At 25.9% G+C, this 17,425-nt stretch overlaps 1 protein-coding gene across 2 annotated transcripts in view; it reads right to left on the bottom strand.

Annotated features, from left to right (window-relative positions):
• The window catches only part of LOC101240970 (uncharacterized), an 89,095-nt gene that overhangs the window by 7,316 nt on the left and 64,354 nt on the right, over positions 1 to 17,425 (bottom strand). For both annotated transcript variants that reach the window (XM_065816637.1, XM_065816636.1), the window contains exons 9-12: positions 16,395 to 16,594; positions 8,167 to 8,305; positions 2,174 to 2,340; positions 1,789 to 1,876 (exon numbers count right to left, since the gene is read on the bottom strand). In XM_065816637.1, coding sequence (XP_065672709.1) covers positions 1,789 to 1,876; positions 2,174 to 2,340; positions 8,167 to 8,305; positions 16,395 to 16,594 — 594 coding nt within the window. The remainder of the gene's footprint in view (positions 1 to 1,788; positions 1,877 to 2,173; positions 2,341 to 8,166; positions 8,306 to 16,394; positions 16,595 to 17,425) is intronic.

The following is a 17,425-nucleotide window of genomic DNA, read 5'->3' as shown; positions in this document are numbered from 1 at the left end:
TTGAAACAAAAACTTTTTTGACTGTTTTGGTTTATTAAAAATATCTTGCCAGAGATAAAATATAGCCAGAAAAAGATCAACAACAACTTTAGCAGCAAAAAAAATATTAGCAAGCGGTATAAATGTGACACCCTTGCAGACTCAATATGTACCTAAAAAATTAAAATTCTGAGATGAATAATGAATAATTTTAACCAGCATTCTCTAATGAAGACATTTATACACCTTTGTGTAAGTTTAAAGAAAAAAATAACAATAGAAAACCAAAAGAATTAGCTGAATTAGTTTAACACCTGCATAAATTGTAACAAATTTATGCAGGTGTTAAATTTTATGCATAAATAAAATAATTTATGCGCAAACTGCATAAATTAACAAAGTTTTTGGGTTAGAAAACTTAATATTTGCTCTGCTGTAAAGAAGAAATATGAAAACAACTTTGATTCATACAACTCAGATTCATTAATTCAAACAACTCAAATAAACGACAGGTATCCTTGGTTCAAAGAATATAGAACATTGTCAAAATATGGAATAGCAGAAGACAGAAAGACATAAAAGGTTGAGTTAAATGCATCGGTATTAGATATCGGTATTCATTGATATCAAAAGCTTATTGGCATTAAAAATACAGCTATATACTGAGAATATAAGATATGTAAAAAATCTACAAGCTAAGGAAAATTCCCAATGATTCAGATGAATATGAGCTGAGAAACTATGTAAAGGATCTGTGCTTAAACACAACTGCAACTGCACACTGAAAAACATTCTGGCACAAACATTAAGTTCTGTCAAACTCAGAATTAAGTTAGAGGTTGCATGTAAAAGAAATAGGTTGTTGGGTATATGTTGGTTTGTTATAGTTAAAAAAATACATTTATAAAAGCTTATATGAATGCAGCAAACCTATTTGGTGATGTCCAACAAAGAAAACATTGATATCAATTAGAAATCAAAAGTTGAGTTTGGAGAAAGCATTTATCACGGAACTCACACCAATAGTTAAATGTAATTTGAATATAAGTTTATGATACTTAGTTATCAAAGTTATTAATAGTTTTGATGAAATTAAGTAAGAAAAATGACCTAATTGCACCTGTTTTGAGCAAAAGAGTTAACTTCTTATTGTTAAGAATGGTTGAAAAAATCTAAATAGATTTTTTTTTTATTGTGATGTTTGTGTTCTAATTTATTAAATTATAGGCATAAAAAATTTGAGTTCTTGAAAAGTCATCTTTCAAGTACCATCCAAGGAAAAAGTTAGGGTGGAGATCTTTGTAAGGGTTAAAAAATTTAAAGCGAAACATTTTAACTTTATAAGCTTTTGTTCAAAAGATATCCAAGAACAGCATATTAAATTAACAAATAATTGATTTAGACATAAAATTGTTTTGTCTGCATTCTCTAAACCAGCCATTATTCCCAACATTTTATTAATAATCATTATTTAAAATAATAAATGGAAGTTCTAATTGTATTAACTAAACCCTACCAAGGTCACAGGTTCACTGCAGCTAGAAAGTTTACTTTTTATATAGTAAATATAATATATAAACAGTATAGATAGTATCAAGGCTCAATTTAACAGTCGGACATCGCCGCCCCTCAGACCATTATTGAGACCTGCGAATTGAGGGCAACAAACCATTGTTGATATTTTCAGTAAAAATGAACAATGGTTGGTTGCCTATATAAATCAGATCTCAAAAAAAGTCCGGGGGCGGCAAATTCTGACCGTTAAATTGAACCCTGTAGTATTGAAGATAATGCATTAATGAAATTAACCTGTCATGTTTAATCGTTTATACCCTGTGTGGGCTGTCTTTTGCATAAGGACTGAGAACTCAAACTGAATACCTCTAACATGAGGATACTATAAAAAATATAAGATATAAATAAAAATAGATCCGAATACTATTAAAAGAATAGTAATGCAAAGATAAACAATAAAAACCTGTTAAAATTTTAATAACTTAAAAAAATTCTTTCAAAATAAAATCTATTTAGCAATATAATGTTAAATTAAATTAATTAACTTTTATTTTAAATTAATTAGCATTGTAATATTTAAATTAATTAGCATTGAAATTTAAAGTAATCAAATTAAGAAAAACTTAAAAGTTTAATTTGTTGTAAAACAAAGAAATTTTTAAAAACATATAAAACTAACAACTGTAATATCACGAATTGGAATAAACTGAAAAAATGCAGATCCACTCAATCTTCCTTGTTTACAAAGAAAGTATCGAAAACTTGTTCCAGGTACAAAGATTTGATAAAGGAAAACACCACTTAATATAGCCAAAGCAATCCAAGCAAAAAAACAATTTCTGGTATCTATAAAACCAAAATGTAAACATACAAATATTCAAAAGCTCAAATGAGCACCAGCTTTTGCAGCAACAAGGTTAAAAAATTCTTATTAATAGTGTAAATAAATACTTTTTAATATTTATATATTACTGTATGTAAGACAAAAACCAAAATCTTGAATTTTTTTGCTATTAAGGAGAGGGAACTACTTCTGAAATTAAGGAGAGGAAAGTACTTTTACTTGACATTAAGGAGAGGGAACTACGTTTGAGCCACATTTCCTAGATCTCACTTTTGTTAAATATCATAATTGAATTTTTGTTAAATATCATCATTATTGTTGTTATTATTATATTGTTATTATTAGTAGTATTTTTATTACTAATATTATGAATATAGTTATTGCTATTTTATTAATATTTTGGTATTGTTACATTTTAACATAACAAATCCAGATTTTGAAGTCAACTTATATTGATTAAAAATCTCTACATTACAATTTAAAAATCCACATATTTGTTTCTACATTTAGCAATTTGTTGATAGAACCATGATATTGACAAAACATATAAAATAGCCTGGGGTACTTCTCAACATTTTTCTTGAGAAGTATCCTAGGATATTTTATATCTATAGATGAAAAATAGGAGGGGGAAAGAGGAGTAAAAATTAATGTACTTAGTTTTATTTTTATTTAGAGAAATACAGTTACTCTAATTTTATTTAAATTTGACAATAAAAAAGAGTTAAAGATTTTTTTCAAAAATTCAAAGTTTTTAACCCATCACGAGCTTGGTATGAGCCTTCTATCATGAGGTTGGTATGAGGCTTCTATAAGCTTCTTTATTACAGAGTAAAAACCAATCATTAATATAATTATTTCATTTTTATCAAACTTTCAACATAGGGATGACAACCTGCATGGTGTGCCAAATTTTTTTGATTGCCTAACTGTTTATTAAGTATTTGTGATTGTCTTTAACAAACATTTTATTTTGGTATTTTGATATGTACTTTGCATAAACATAGTAAAACAAAATTGGGATTTTATTTAATTCTTTTATTTTTATTTATTCAGCCATTATGGCTGAAAAAAAAAACTATGCAAGATACCACTAATAAAACAAATGTTATAAAATAATGATAGTTTTTACTTAACTACAGTAATAATGCAGAATTTAAACAAATATTTAATCTAACATTGTTGATATAAACAATTTGAAAAGTTTTATACTCTACTTAGTTAATAGTATTAAAGGTATAACATAGTTAAATAATGTATAGCAATGTTTAATAACCCTTATGGAAATATTCCAAGGGTATCCCATGGGCAACCCATGGAATTCTATGAGTAAACCATGATTTTCGCATGGAAAACGGAAATTCCTTGGAATTTCCATGGGTAAATTTCCATGAAAATTGAAATCCCATGGAATTTCCATGGGTGAACCATGATTTTTTTTTCATAGCTGACATTGCACCATGGGTTTTACGAATGCGCTTTTAAAGATGCCGTTGAAATTTAAAGAGTTACAATTATTTTAAACTTGAGTAAACAACATTTTCTGAATTCTTCTATTTTTCTGTATTTAATTAGACTGTAAATTAAATTATATGTTTTTAATAATGCATCACTTTTAACATGATTCAAACTAAACATATTGACATAAACAACTAGACATATTTGCAATAGCTAGAATATAAAAAATGTATGCATTGTATAATGCATCATAATATGATGTTATTAAAATGTCTTGGGATGAGTCTTGGCCTATACTGCTTTAAATCTCTGGATACTATCATATTATAATGCATTTTAAAAAGCATATATATATTATTTATATATTTAATTATATATTATTTATGCATATACTTATTCTAGCTATTGCCAATAGCTTTGCTTACTTTGCATAACTTGCAATAGTATAGCAAGTATGTCAAGTGAATCAGTTTGATTTTTAATGTTGATTTGGTTTACAACAAATATTTTAGTTTTGATGTACATCAGATAACTAGTGTATTAATACATTAGTCATAATAATTATATAATTTAATACATAAATAATTATTTAATAATATAATACATTATAATTAATAATTTAATACATTAATTATCTAATACACATCGAAACTAATATAATTATTATCATAAAATTTATTTAATATATTAGATAAACTTAGATAAGCAGTGTATTTTTTTTTTAACGGCTTTAGTTTGCATAAAAATGTTTGAAGTTAAAAAACTTTATTGTATGGTAAATGTTTATTAAGTATTAAAAAACTTTGTTTAATGATAAATGTTTTATTTAATTTTAGTTCTGTCAAGTTGTTTTTGTCTCTTTGTTGACGCAAACATTCAATTTGGCATTAGTTAGCGACTAGATCTGGTAGGGATACTTATTATATTTTTTCTTTACAATTAAATAGCAGAATTATTAGAATATGTGAATAATGTAATATTTTGTGTATAAATTCTTTTATTTTTACTTTATTATTTTATTTAAATTACTTCATTATAATTCGACAGGTTTGATTGGCAATATAAATAATGTTGTTCATCCCCAGACAGCACAACTAGTTAAAAAGCTACGCGTGGTTTCTGTTGCGTGTTTAAAACTCCTGAAAACACTAAGAATAACACATGTCAAGAATAGGGTTTTGATTCCGTGAAAGTAACTACTATATTTTACCTAAAAACCAGTTTGGATATTAAGTTTTTAGGGATGGTTTTTCCGTTACAAAAATGGAGTATTAAATTATAAGAAGTTTTCGCAACGAATGTGAAACCATTACTGAAAGCACGCGATTTTTCAAATTTATTGCATTTTTATTATTCGGAAGGTTTTAGAATGTGAGAACAACAACTTTCAGGAAAACATTTGTTGAGAAAATTTATATGTTAAATAAATACAGTTTTTGTTAAGTATTAGCATATATATATATATATATATATATATATATATATATATATATATATATATATATATATATATATATATATATATATATATATTTAAATATATATATATATATATATATAAATATATATTAATCTTTATGTAATAATAAAGTAAGAAGTTTGATATATTTAAAACAAAATATGCTTGTTCAATTACTTTTTATATTTATCTAACATACTTTTACATATCTAATTAAGATATAGCAATAAAAGAAAAGTAGATTATAATAATATACAGAAACAACATAAAGAATAAAGTAATAATAATGGGTGATGCGGAAGTTATCGGACAAATCCTAATTTCATTATTTGAGCATAATAATCAGTTTTTTTGGTTTTATGCGTAGGCATAAACGTTCTATAAAATATAAACTTTATTATTTGAAACACAATTATTTAAAATGAGGTTAAATGCAGCTGAACAAGAATCTTTTCAAAAGCAACTAAAAATGTTTTTTGTAAATAAACCTAACATAAAAAAAAAAAAATCGTAAATCATTTTGAAAAGGAAAGATTTGCTCGAAGTACAATATATGATAACCTAAAAAGACTTGAAGCTGTTCAATCGTTTTCTGATAGAAAGCACCCTGGTTATCCGACATCCTGGACTAGAGAAAAGAAAGTCGAATTAACGAGACTTGTCAACAATCGAAAAGGGGTCAGTCAGAGAAAAATAGGTATTAAATTCGGTGTAAATCAATCAACAATTGGTCGTCAGTTAAAAAAAATGAATATTAAATATAGAAAACATGAAAAGACTCCAAAATACACTATAGAACAACAAATAAAGGCAAAGAAAAGAAGCAGGAAACTAGTCAACCAACTCTATAACACAAAATCGCTTCTAGTCATCAATGACGAAAAATACTTTTGTTTTGCAGGGGACAACATGCCTGGAAATTTTAGATACTACACAAACAACAAAAAGACATGTCCAGAAAGTGTTCGTTTTATAGGAAAAGAGAAATTTCCAAAAAAATTATTAATGTGTATAGCCAAATCTAACCGTGGTATGTCAGAGCCAATGTTTCGCACTTCCAAGGCTGTAGCGATCAATTCATCAATCTATATTAATTAATGTTTAGAAAAACGACTTCTTCCATTTATTCACAATTATCATGGAGACTTTAACTATTTATTTTGGCCAGATTTAGCAAGTTCTCATTATTCTAAAGATTCTCTAAATTGGATGGACCAATATGTCTATTACATTGGTAAAGATTCCAATCCCCCAAATGTGCCTTAAGCACGACCAATTGAAAATTTTTGGGGACATTTGGCACAGAAGGTTTACAAGGGAGATTGGCAAGCTTCAACAGAGCAAGTTTTGATTGATCGCATTAAACTAAAACTACAAGAAATTGATTTAAACTTTTTACAGTTGCATATGAAAGACGTCAGAGCAAAATTGAGATCAATTGCAGATGGTGGTGTTTTTTCATGTAAAAAATAATATATTTTTATTAAATGATAAATGCTTTATTTTAAAAAAATATAATAGTAGTTTGTTTTTTTATTAATAAATAAGTTATTGACGTTTTTATTTTGTCCGATAACTTCCGCATCACCCGTTAGTATTAGTAATAATAATAGACAATAATAATAAAAACTCCTACTATTATTGTTATTATTATTATTATTATTTTGATTATTTACATTCATTATTTATATCATTAACAACATTGTCAGTTTTTAATGCATTTAATATTCTTAAAAAAAGTTTAAAAGCTGTCTAAATAAAATGGTGAATTGAGTTTGAATTAACCAGAAAAGATATAGGTGTAGTCTTTAGGATTCAACTTGTAATGATGTTCTAAGAACAACTTAGTTGGAGAAAGAAAACTAAAGTAATTATTTTAAATATATCAGAAAGGGAAGTTAATTAATGTACAAAATTTTACTTCTCAGTTAAATATAAGCATATAAAAGCAATGTTTATAAATAATACACTATTATTTATTATAATACAATTATTTTTATTTGTTTATATTTAACTAATCTGAAGTGCTTGTATTAAGTAAAAATAAATTAATTTATGCACACACTTTAAAATTTATTATGTTTTAACATTACTATACTTAATAAATTACATATTTATTATATTTGTTATGTTTTAAATAGTAAAGTAAAAAAATTTATATATTTTTGAATTTAATAACGTGTGCATAAGTTCTCTTATTTTTACTTTATTATATTTAAATTACATTACAGGTAGGAATGTTCGAATGATAATATAAACAATGTTGCACATCATGCAGATAGCTCGGGTGAAGACGAGGTAATAATCTTATAATTGTTATTTATAAATAATGATATATTCATTGCTACTTTTTTTTATATAAATGTTACCCAACATTTATATAAAACTTTCAAAAAGTTGTGCGCTAATGTGTAATTATAAAGTAAGTTATAATAGATAATAATTATAAGTATAAATGAATTAGTAAATAAAAATAAATTAGTATGTATATATTAATTGTATGATGTATTGTCTAGGTTGGCGAAATTGACAATGATACTAACTGTGGCGAAAACAATAATGAAAATCAAAATGTAAATGGTACTTTGTTTGACATAATTTTACATAAGGGAAGGTGTAGCATTGTTTAATAATGTATAGTAATGTTCAATAAGGTGTGGCATTGTTCAATAATGACAAGAAACAAGAAAGCATAATACAATAACAACGGAAAAGTTATTGATAAATGAAACATTTTTATGGAAAAAAAATCAAATTAACCTTACTTTCTTTTCAATTCATATTCTTTATTAAAATTATGAATTTGAACGTTTACACTTTCAAATTATTTTTATCATCAAAATGAAAATAAGAAACATAGTTTTAAGCAAGTAAACATTTCAATAAAAATCAGCTATAATTTTGCACCTACATCTTTTCGTTCGCTTTTGTTTTATACAAACATCATTGAATTTAGATTCCAATCTTTCTTCTAAAGTGCGAAGTCGTACATCTTGTAAACACCGACTTGCTGATTCTAAGACTGATACCCCAGCTTTAACCATACCTTCCTAGATAAAAAATAGAATACTTGTTTAATGCATACATATTATATTTAATACATATTGTAATACAAGCAGTGCATGTTTGTCTGTATATATATATCGCTGTTTATTGAATCAAGATATTTTAGTGGATTCAGGGGGTCAATAAAGCAAAAAGCCTAAGAGCAAAAAAGTAGTTTCTATCAAAATATGAGCTTAATATATTTAATAACATTAAAATATTAATAAAGTAATAATTTAAACTGTTGATAAAAAGTTATTTTAATGTAACTATTTTATTTTAAAGATTAAAACCAGGTTATATAATTAAAAAAAAATGAATTAGGAAAAAATTTGCTTTAACATCTTTTTTATTTTTAATCTTTTAAATATAAAATAAATTTAATATTTTAATTTAGAGTTTGTTTAAAAGGGATGAATATATTATAAATGGGGTTAATCACAATATGTACAATGGGTCATTATATTGATGACAGAACTTTTTCAGAGATGATTAGTGCAAAATTTAATTTTTCAATCATATCTTTAACATCTTATTTCCCCTCCCACCTCCCTAAGCTAAAGGCAAAAAAAGTGTTGATTCTAAATATACAACTTTTGTTAAACAAATCATTATGTAGAAGCAATAAAAAATCAAAAATCAGCTTTTTTTTTCATGTACAAATTATGTCAGAATTTCCAAATTTTCTATAACACAAAGAAAAATAATGTTATAGTTATACAATCCAATAAATTCTTAATACAATGGGTTTACTCTGATAAATATTTTCAGGAAGAAAAGAAATTTTGTTGCTTAAATTTTATCTTTTTTGCATATACTTAAAATCACCATATAAATTTTGATTCTGCTGTAAAATTCATTATCATTCTTCATGAATCATCATGAATCATGTGAATCTTTAATTGTGATCATTGCAGATTCAAGTAATTGATTGGTGTGTTGGAAATATTTGTGCAGGTAGCCAGTTTTTGATAAAACTTACAAAAGTAAATTGCACAGAACACATCCCGCAAGTTTGGCAGAAAGTCTGTTGAGTAATTGTTGTTTGAACAAAAACATCTTCACACTGCACAGAAATGTGGTCATTTTTTGTAGAAAGCTCTAGGTTTATAGAAAAATAAATCCATCTTATCTGGCTTTCATCCAAGTAAAATTGCTATTATTTTGCACAGCTAAAGGTAAACACTTCTAGGTTGTTTTGCCTTGTTTCAGAGTTGATTTAGGAAAAAATTGCATACATCATTCTTATATAGTGGAACAGAGACACTTCTACTTGTCTGATTACTTTTGTTTATATTGGTTTGCAGGCTCTTAAACAATAAATATTAAGGTGATTTATCTTTTACAAACAACAGCTCTAATACTTCTTTGATCACTATGTTATGACCTGCAAGTAAAACGCTTTTTTTACTTTGCAAGTAAAACAATTTTTTTTTTATAAAGGTCCTTTTCAATGGCAACTGCAATGCCTTGAATGCATCTAATGTTGATTGAGAATCCTGGTTTTGTCAGGCCAGATCCAAGCAAAAGTGTAGCTTTAATGCTGGATTTTAGCAAATAAGCTGCTGCATCTATTTTATGGTCATAAAAAAGGATTTTTTAGACGAGTTAAAGAAACCATTATAGATTTCCTCGCTTGGAAAATGTGGAAGTTCAAAGAAATCTTGTGAACCAGTTTCTGTTTCAAAATTTTTTTATCATTTATTTTGAGTTTCTTGATAAAGCTTAAAGATAAAGAGATTGGCACTCTTTCTTGATTTTTCTGAATTTGAAGTTATTCATTTTTGATTTCTTTACTCTAAGTGAATAAATCTTGTCACGACCTACTTATCATCTTCCAGAACATTCTAGAATCTTTCATAAAATTCCAGAATACTTTTGCCTTTATGTAAACTAAATGTTTTTTTTTTCTTTAAATTACTTTAGAAGAAAAGGTTTAAAAGCATGAAAAATATTTTAACTGATTTTTTTTGATTGCTCTTCTTATTTGTCAGTCAATATAATAGCACTCCTGACATTTTTTACCTAGATGTCAGTCAATGTTTGTGAATATCAAAAAGACAAAATAAAAACATTCAGAATGCTTTGATTTTTGCTAAAAAAATTCAACTCAGTTTATTAAGTTCCATTTTTGTGTTTTTTTAAAAAACAATAAAATTTAATGTTTCCTCATATATATATATATACGTATATATATACGTATATATATATATATATATATATATATATATATATATATATATATATATATATATATATATATATATATATATATATACAATAACTATTAAGTAAAGTATATTGGTAAAATCAAAACATACATTTAAATTTTTTACAAACACAGAAGGCCTTTCAATAACATCTTCAGCTAAGGCATAAAATTTTTAACAAATATATATCAAAAATTTTATATTGAACTTCCTATAAAAGTTTAAAATAAAAGTAATTATGATTTATAATGATGCACATTACATAACTTAAAATGCTTTGATGCGTATTTAAAACCTTGCAAATATTGTTTGTAAAGGCTGGTCCTCTATGAAAACTTGATGTACTAATTGTTCTTAAAATACTTTTTGGTTGATCCCGTAATAAAATGATAAAGCTGTTTTCAAAAACTTTTAATTTACTGTCTTAAACAGATGATTTCATAATCCAGAGTAAACTGTTTATTAAATTTTCAAAAATGTGTGTGTTTGTGCGTGTGTGCATTTGTATAGATACATATTAATATTACATAATAGTATATAAAAGATACATAACAACTTAATAGACTAGGATGTTTTTTTTTTTTTTTAATTCAGAATGTTTTATTTTTTACAGTAGTACTAAGGGTTTTGGTTTGGACAGGCAATCTATCAATTAAAAACAACAATTTTTTTAAGCTTAATTTTTTCAGCCTTCTGTATTAAACAACCGAGTAATGCTATATATATATATATATATATATATATATATATATATATATATATATATATATATATATATATATATAATATATATATATATATATATATATAATATATATATATATATATATATATATATATAATAAAATATATATGTGTGAAATAAATTTCACAGATTTCAATAAATATTAAAATTTATAGAACTTCAAGTTTCCTGTCGATCAAAAATCATTCATTAAATTGTTTAAAAAACACAAAAATAAATAACACTATAAAAATACAAATTTTGCATAAAATACAAATCTATCCAGCAAACATTCTATATCGCAATTTTAGTGGACTTATATAGACATTTTGAGCGGACTACTATTGTTTTACTCACTGGTTACTTAATGGACCATTACTGGCAGCCACCAAAAGTGGCTAGCTGATAACTAGCCATTATTAACAGATCGGGTAGTTATTGGCTGGCCATTCGTACTGACTGCCACTAATGATCCTTTAAGTGACAGATGAGCACAACTCCAATGAACCGCTAAAATAAGCCTATATAGGTCCACTGCAAATCCACTAAAACAATGTTTGCTGGGTAATTTAAGTTTTCATGTCATTAATAACATGAACTGGTCTAACCAGTGTGAAAACGTGAAAAATTCTTTCAATGTTTAAATGAGGAAATCATTTCACTTTATTTAAATGTCATAATAAAATATTTTTTATTAAGTTGAAGAATATATCCTTTTGACGATGGATTATAAGACTGACATGTTGCTTCACTCTATTATGAGTTTAATACCTGTTTCCTAAAGTTTTCAGACTTCTTTAGAAAATTTAGTGTCGTTTGTATACCTTACAAAGTTTAAAAAAATTTATTTAGTTCACATAAATGATCTTCAATGAGTTTTCTCTAATATCAAAATAAAATTTTTCTGTATTATTGGTCATGTAAGTATAGCTTTATAAACAATATTTTTAATTAGACATTATTAAGTTCCTAATAGGCATATAGTTTTATAAATACATTGCAGTTTATAACATTAGGATACTTTTACTGCACAAGATTTGTTAATTGCGTGATAATGGATCTAATATTTGGCATACATCTGTAACTTATTATGATAGTATATCTGTTAAAAACTTTGTGGAGATTGTGATGTGATGGAAAAGTCAATTATGTTATTTGTGGAGATTGTGATGTGATGTGGAGATTGTGACTTTGTGGAGATTGTGATGTGATGGAAAAGTCAATTATGTTATTTGATATTTTTGAACCAATTTATTACTGTATATATGTGTATTGTTATATGTGTGTATTACTCCATTTGTTTATATGTAAAATATCTATTTTTATATAAACGGTTTTGCTACGGTTTTAGAGATGGGTAACTATTTTAAAATACTTGGTATTTTAAAATTGTTTAAAAGGGGTCTTCAAACAGCATATATAAGCATATAGGGAAGGGAGGGCAGAGGAGGGTTCAATGTAAATGAACGTAAGCACTAATCAAAATTTTTTATTCTAATTTATCATAATTAACAAGTACTTATTAATAAATAAATGCTTTTGAAAAAATAACAACTTAAAAAAAACAAAAAAAAAAACAATTTTGTCTCATCATTGTCCATAATTTGCCACCTTACCAATAGAAAAAATTATTTTTTGACTAAAGATCTTTGTTTTCTAACATAAAAAGATGTATGTATAGGGGAGGGAGAAGGGGGGGGGGGGGTTAGTAGCTCTCTAAAAAGGAATGCATAAACAAAACGTTTGCCCTAAGTAAAGTTAATTTTTATTTGATTTGTCATTAAAAAAATACTGCAGATGTGTGCACCTACTAAAACAAACTTTCAAAAAAATAAAAAGTGTGTTATGACTTGACTGCAATTTGATGCCTTCAATGTAGAATTGCACGCATTACCCACTCGGCCAAACTATCTTATATGTAACCTAATAAACTAACTTCAATAATATAAATATTTGCGCATGCATGTGAGTATATATTCACATATTTCTTTTATATATATATTTAAAGACATATATATGTCTTATATATATATAGTTCAATACATATTTATATATATATATATGTACACATGTATTAGATATATAATATATTTGTTTGTGCATATATATGCACATATATGCTCTTAAGCGCGAATGCACTGGCTAAATGGAGAAGACTGATGCATGTATATACACATGCATCAATCTTCTCCATTTAAACATCCCATGCGCTTTAGCCTTTTTGCGCTTAAGCCTTTTTGCACTCACCCACACACCTGCAAAAATTTTGCCAAGTGCTTAAAAAAACACTGTTTTTTTTAAATCGCAACTTATCTTTTGGTTTTTAAAATTGCTTATAAACCTTTAAATTGCCAAAAAATGACTAGTTGATATCACTGCAAGCCAATCAGAAACTGTTCCTAACGTACTACTTAGCGCGTAAAACATGTTAACAAAATTTAAAACTTTAAAAAAAGTTCTATTTATTAAGTGTATTTAATAAATGGGATTTTAAAGATGTTTTTGGTTGGAAAATTATTGATGAAGAAGGAATTGATTATATTAATTTTTTTGGTGTAAGATATGTTCTTTACAAGTTTATCTACAAAACCATCAAAAATAAGAGCGATGCAAGTTACTTCTTATAATTTTACAAATAGAACTATTATAACTGAATACTAAGTCTTTATAACTGCCTTTATAACTGAATACTAAGTATAAATCACATGCTTTTACTATTATCACATTTTACTTAAGCATTACTGAATGCATGTTGTTGCTTAAATGTTGTTATTTCACTGTTCTATCGTATGGTTTGCAAGCTTGCAAAACAGGAGTAGATCAAGAACTAATTTTGCTAAATACTACCTTGAAAGGGTATTTATTTTAAAGATATGATCACTATGTTTGCACATTTGATAGACACTAAGGACTACGGTGGAATAAATGTTGCTTTTTTAAAGCTTGATATTAACAGCATATTTAATAAAGACAGACCATTGTTAACACAGGCAACAAAGAAGGTCTTCACAAAAAAAGTAAAACTTGTGTCTATTTAGATGTCTTTGAAAATGTTTTTTCTCTTTCCAAAGAATTTGAAGATGATAGCCTGCTACCTTTTGATGTGAAACCTTTAATTGATCAAACTTTAATGAAACTAGGTGGCCCTTTAAAACGCACAGGAAAACTGCGCGTTTTAAAAGGTCACCTAATTTAAAATTTCTTATTTCTATAAGTATGGTCTTATGCTAAAATTACCCTCTAGCCGTGACAAATTGCAATGATTCAAAAACTTTTACTTTTTTAAGTATATAATCAATTGAGGAAGCCTCCAATTAAAAAAAGAGACATACATATATATGCACATGAATGAAGGATTAGGAGGGACCAGCAAAAAGCATTCAATATATATAGGAGGGACCAGCAAAAAGCATTCAGTAAAGTAATGAGGTAAGACAGGGGGAGGGGAAATATGATAAATTTTAAAAGTACCCACATTCTATTTTAAAATATATTTCCTAATTTATGAAAATAAAGCTAAAAACTAAAGCTTTTTTAACTCATAAGGAAAGAGAGAAGGGTTATTTCAATAGTGAATATACTTTTTAGGAGAAGGAGAAAAAGGAGGAGGAGCAGGGTGGGAGGGGGCTTGAAAGACCTATAGCAACAAGGGGAAAGGGGGAGAGTCAAAATTTTGGCATATGTACTTTATGGATGACCCCTAATTTAACATACTTTCAGGTTTTTTTGTAAGGTTGGGAACTGCAGTTGTTAAGGTTTAAATTAATTTTCAAGTAATTAACAATTTTCATTGAGTTAAAACTTCATTTATTATATCAAAATAAGTTATAGATGAATGACAAGCATTAGATCCATTGTAAACTCACACAATCAAAATTTATTCAAGAACTCTTGTTGAACAAAAATGAAATAGTTTATCCATGTTGACATAGAAAGAAATTTTTTCTTTTGCATTTTAAACCAGTTAGACCAGTATCTCATATGATATAAAAATTGACATAAGATCTAGTTGTAACGGAAAATTTGTATTTTTATAGCGGTTTTTTTATTTGTGTTTAAATAATATGATGAAAAATTTACAAATTTCATAGTTCAACATTCAAGCAAAAGTTCTTTACAAAACCATATTTTTTTCATTTAAACAATTTTAATTCTAAAATATTGATCACTCTTGAAACAACAAAAGCTGTATTATTTCTAACAGAATACAATATAACTATGTCAAATATATAAATATATATGCAATGCTTTCAAAAAAGTAGGTGCAGTAAAACATTTAGTTCCTTTTTTTTCAAACATAAAAATGTAACCATATTAGCTCAAGACCTAATTTTTTTTAGTACAGCAGGAAAACAATTTCTCTTCAACTTCCATTTTTTATACAAAAAAACATAAATACATACAAATTAAAACATTTTAATTAACTTCAGTTATAATTTCTTCTCAACCCAACTGTTATTTATAATTATTTTATTAATTTTTATCTTAGTTTAACAATATCCAATAAAAATGTCTTCATAAAATGATAACAATACTTAAAGCTTTTCAACTTTTATCTAAAAGTTAAGACACAGAAATGGGTCAAAAAGCAGTAAGCATAGCAAAACAGTTACAAGTTATAATTATAAAAGATGATCATTCATCAAGTTCTATGATCAGTAACAGAGAAAAAAGAAGAAAATAATTCAGAGATGCGTCAGAAATACTCTGAAAATGGCAAGACTTACTATAAAATAACAGAACTTACTATAAAAAGAAGATTTCTAAATGAAATTTGCAACAATCTTTTTTAATCGATACAAACAAGATGTGGAGCTTGAAAAAAAAAATTGTGGGAATAAATAAAATACTAGTTTAGTTAATTTGTACCATTTTTAATATAAATTTTTTGTTATTATAATCGATATGCTTTTATATACAATTGTATGTTTTAGTATGTCATCCAAGATGCAAGATTTGTTTAACAAAAGTTTTTTATGCAAATAAATAAAAAATTATTTTAATATCTACTTTTATGCATTTTTATTCTATTTTTACTTACTTTTATTTTACTTTATATATGCTTCAAGCAAAAAAATCTTAAAACGCCTTTTTTTTAGAAAGCAATCTATAAAGCAAGTTACAACAAAAACTGAAAAAAGAAAAAGTTCAAAGACGTACTGCTTTCTCATCTGCAACATTTTGTGATGAAAATGCATATCCAATATGACCACTACTTTGAAGCAAACTGACACTGAGATGGTAACTACTTACAGCAAATCCAGGAAAATCTGGTGAAGCATACAGTGCATCATTAATGCAAACAGAACCTTTTACTTGGACTGGAACAATACCCATCATACATAAAGTTTCACTGCGTCCTAATAAAACATATTAAATTCCTAAGTAAACAAATTCAAATTATTTTTACTACAACTTTAAATCTGACAACTTTGACCAAAAAATATATATAAAAATATATATGGTACTACATATATTTATATAACAAGATATATAAATACACATAATATATATATATATATATATATATATATATATATAAATATATATATATATATATATAAATATATATATATATATATACACACACAGACACACACATACATATATATATATATATATATATATATATATATATATATATATATATATATATATATAAATATATATAAATATATACACACAGACACACACACACACACATATATATATATATATATATATATATATATATATATATATATATATATATATATATATATATATATATATATATATATATATATATAACCCCTAACTGGTGGTCAAAAAGTTTTTTCGTATTTTGTTGACAAAAAGTAAAAAGTAAAATGCAAGACCGGAATTTTTTTTTTGTTACTTGATAGACTGCCTGCCCCTACCAAACCTTCAGTCGATGTAGCAGCACTCCCTTGAGAGTCAGGCTATAAGATAGTTGATGTAGCGACACTCCATTGTGGGTCAGGCTATTTGTCAGTCGATGTAGCAGCACTTTGTTGCGAATAGGGCTATTTGTCAGTCGATGTAGCAGCACTTTGTTGCAAATCAGGCTATAAGATAGTCGAAATAGCAACACTCCATGCATGATTTACAGTAAAAAAAAATAAAAAATAAAAACATTTTATTAAAATAAAAATAAAAATAAAAGCATTTTATTAAAAAAATAAAAATAA

This window comes from Hydra vulgaris, chromosome 13 (genome assembly GCF_038396675.1).
Source record: "Hydra vulgaris chromosome 13, alternate assembly HydraT2T_AEP".
In the NCBI taxonomy this organism is placed as follows: Eukaryota; Metazoa; Cnidaria; class Hydrozoa; order Anthoathecata; family Hydridae; genus Hydra; species Hydra vulgaris.
Note: the sequence above shows the minus strand (reverse complement) of the source record. Positions and strands in the feature narration are given on the sequence as shown.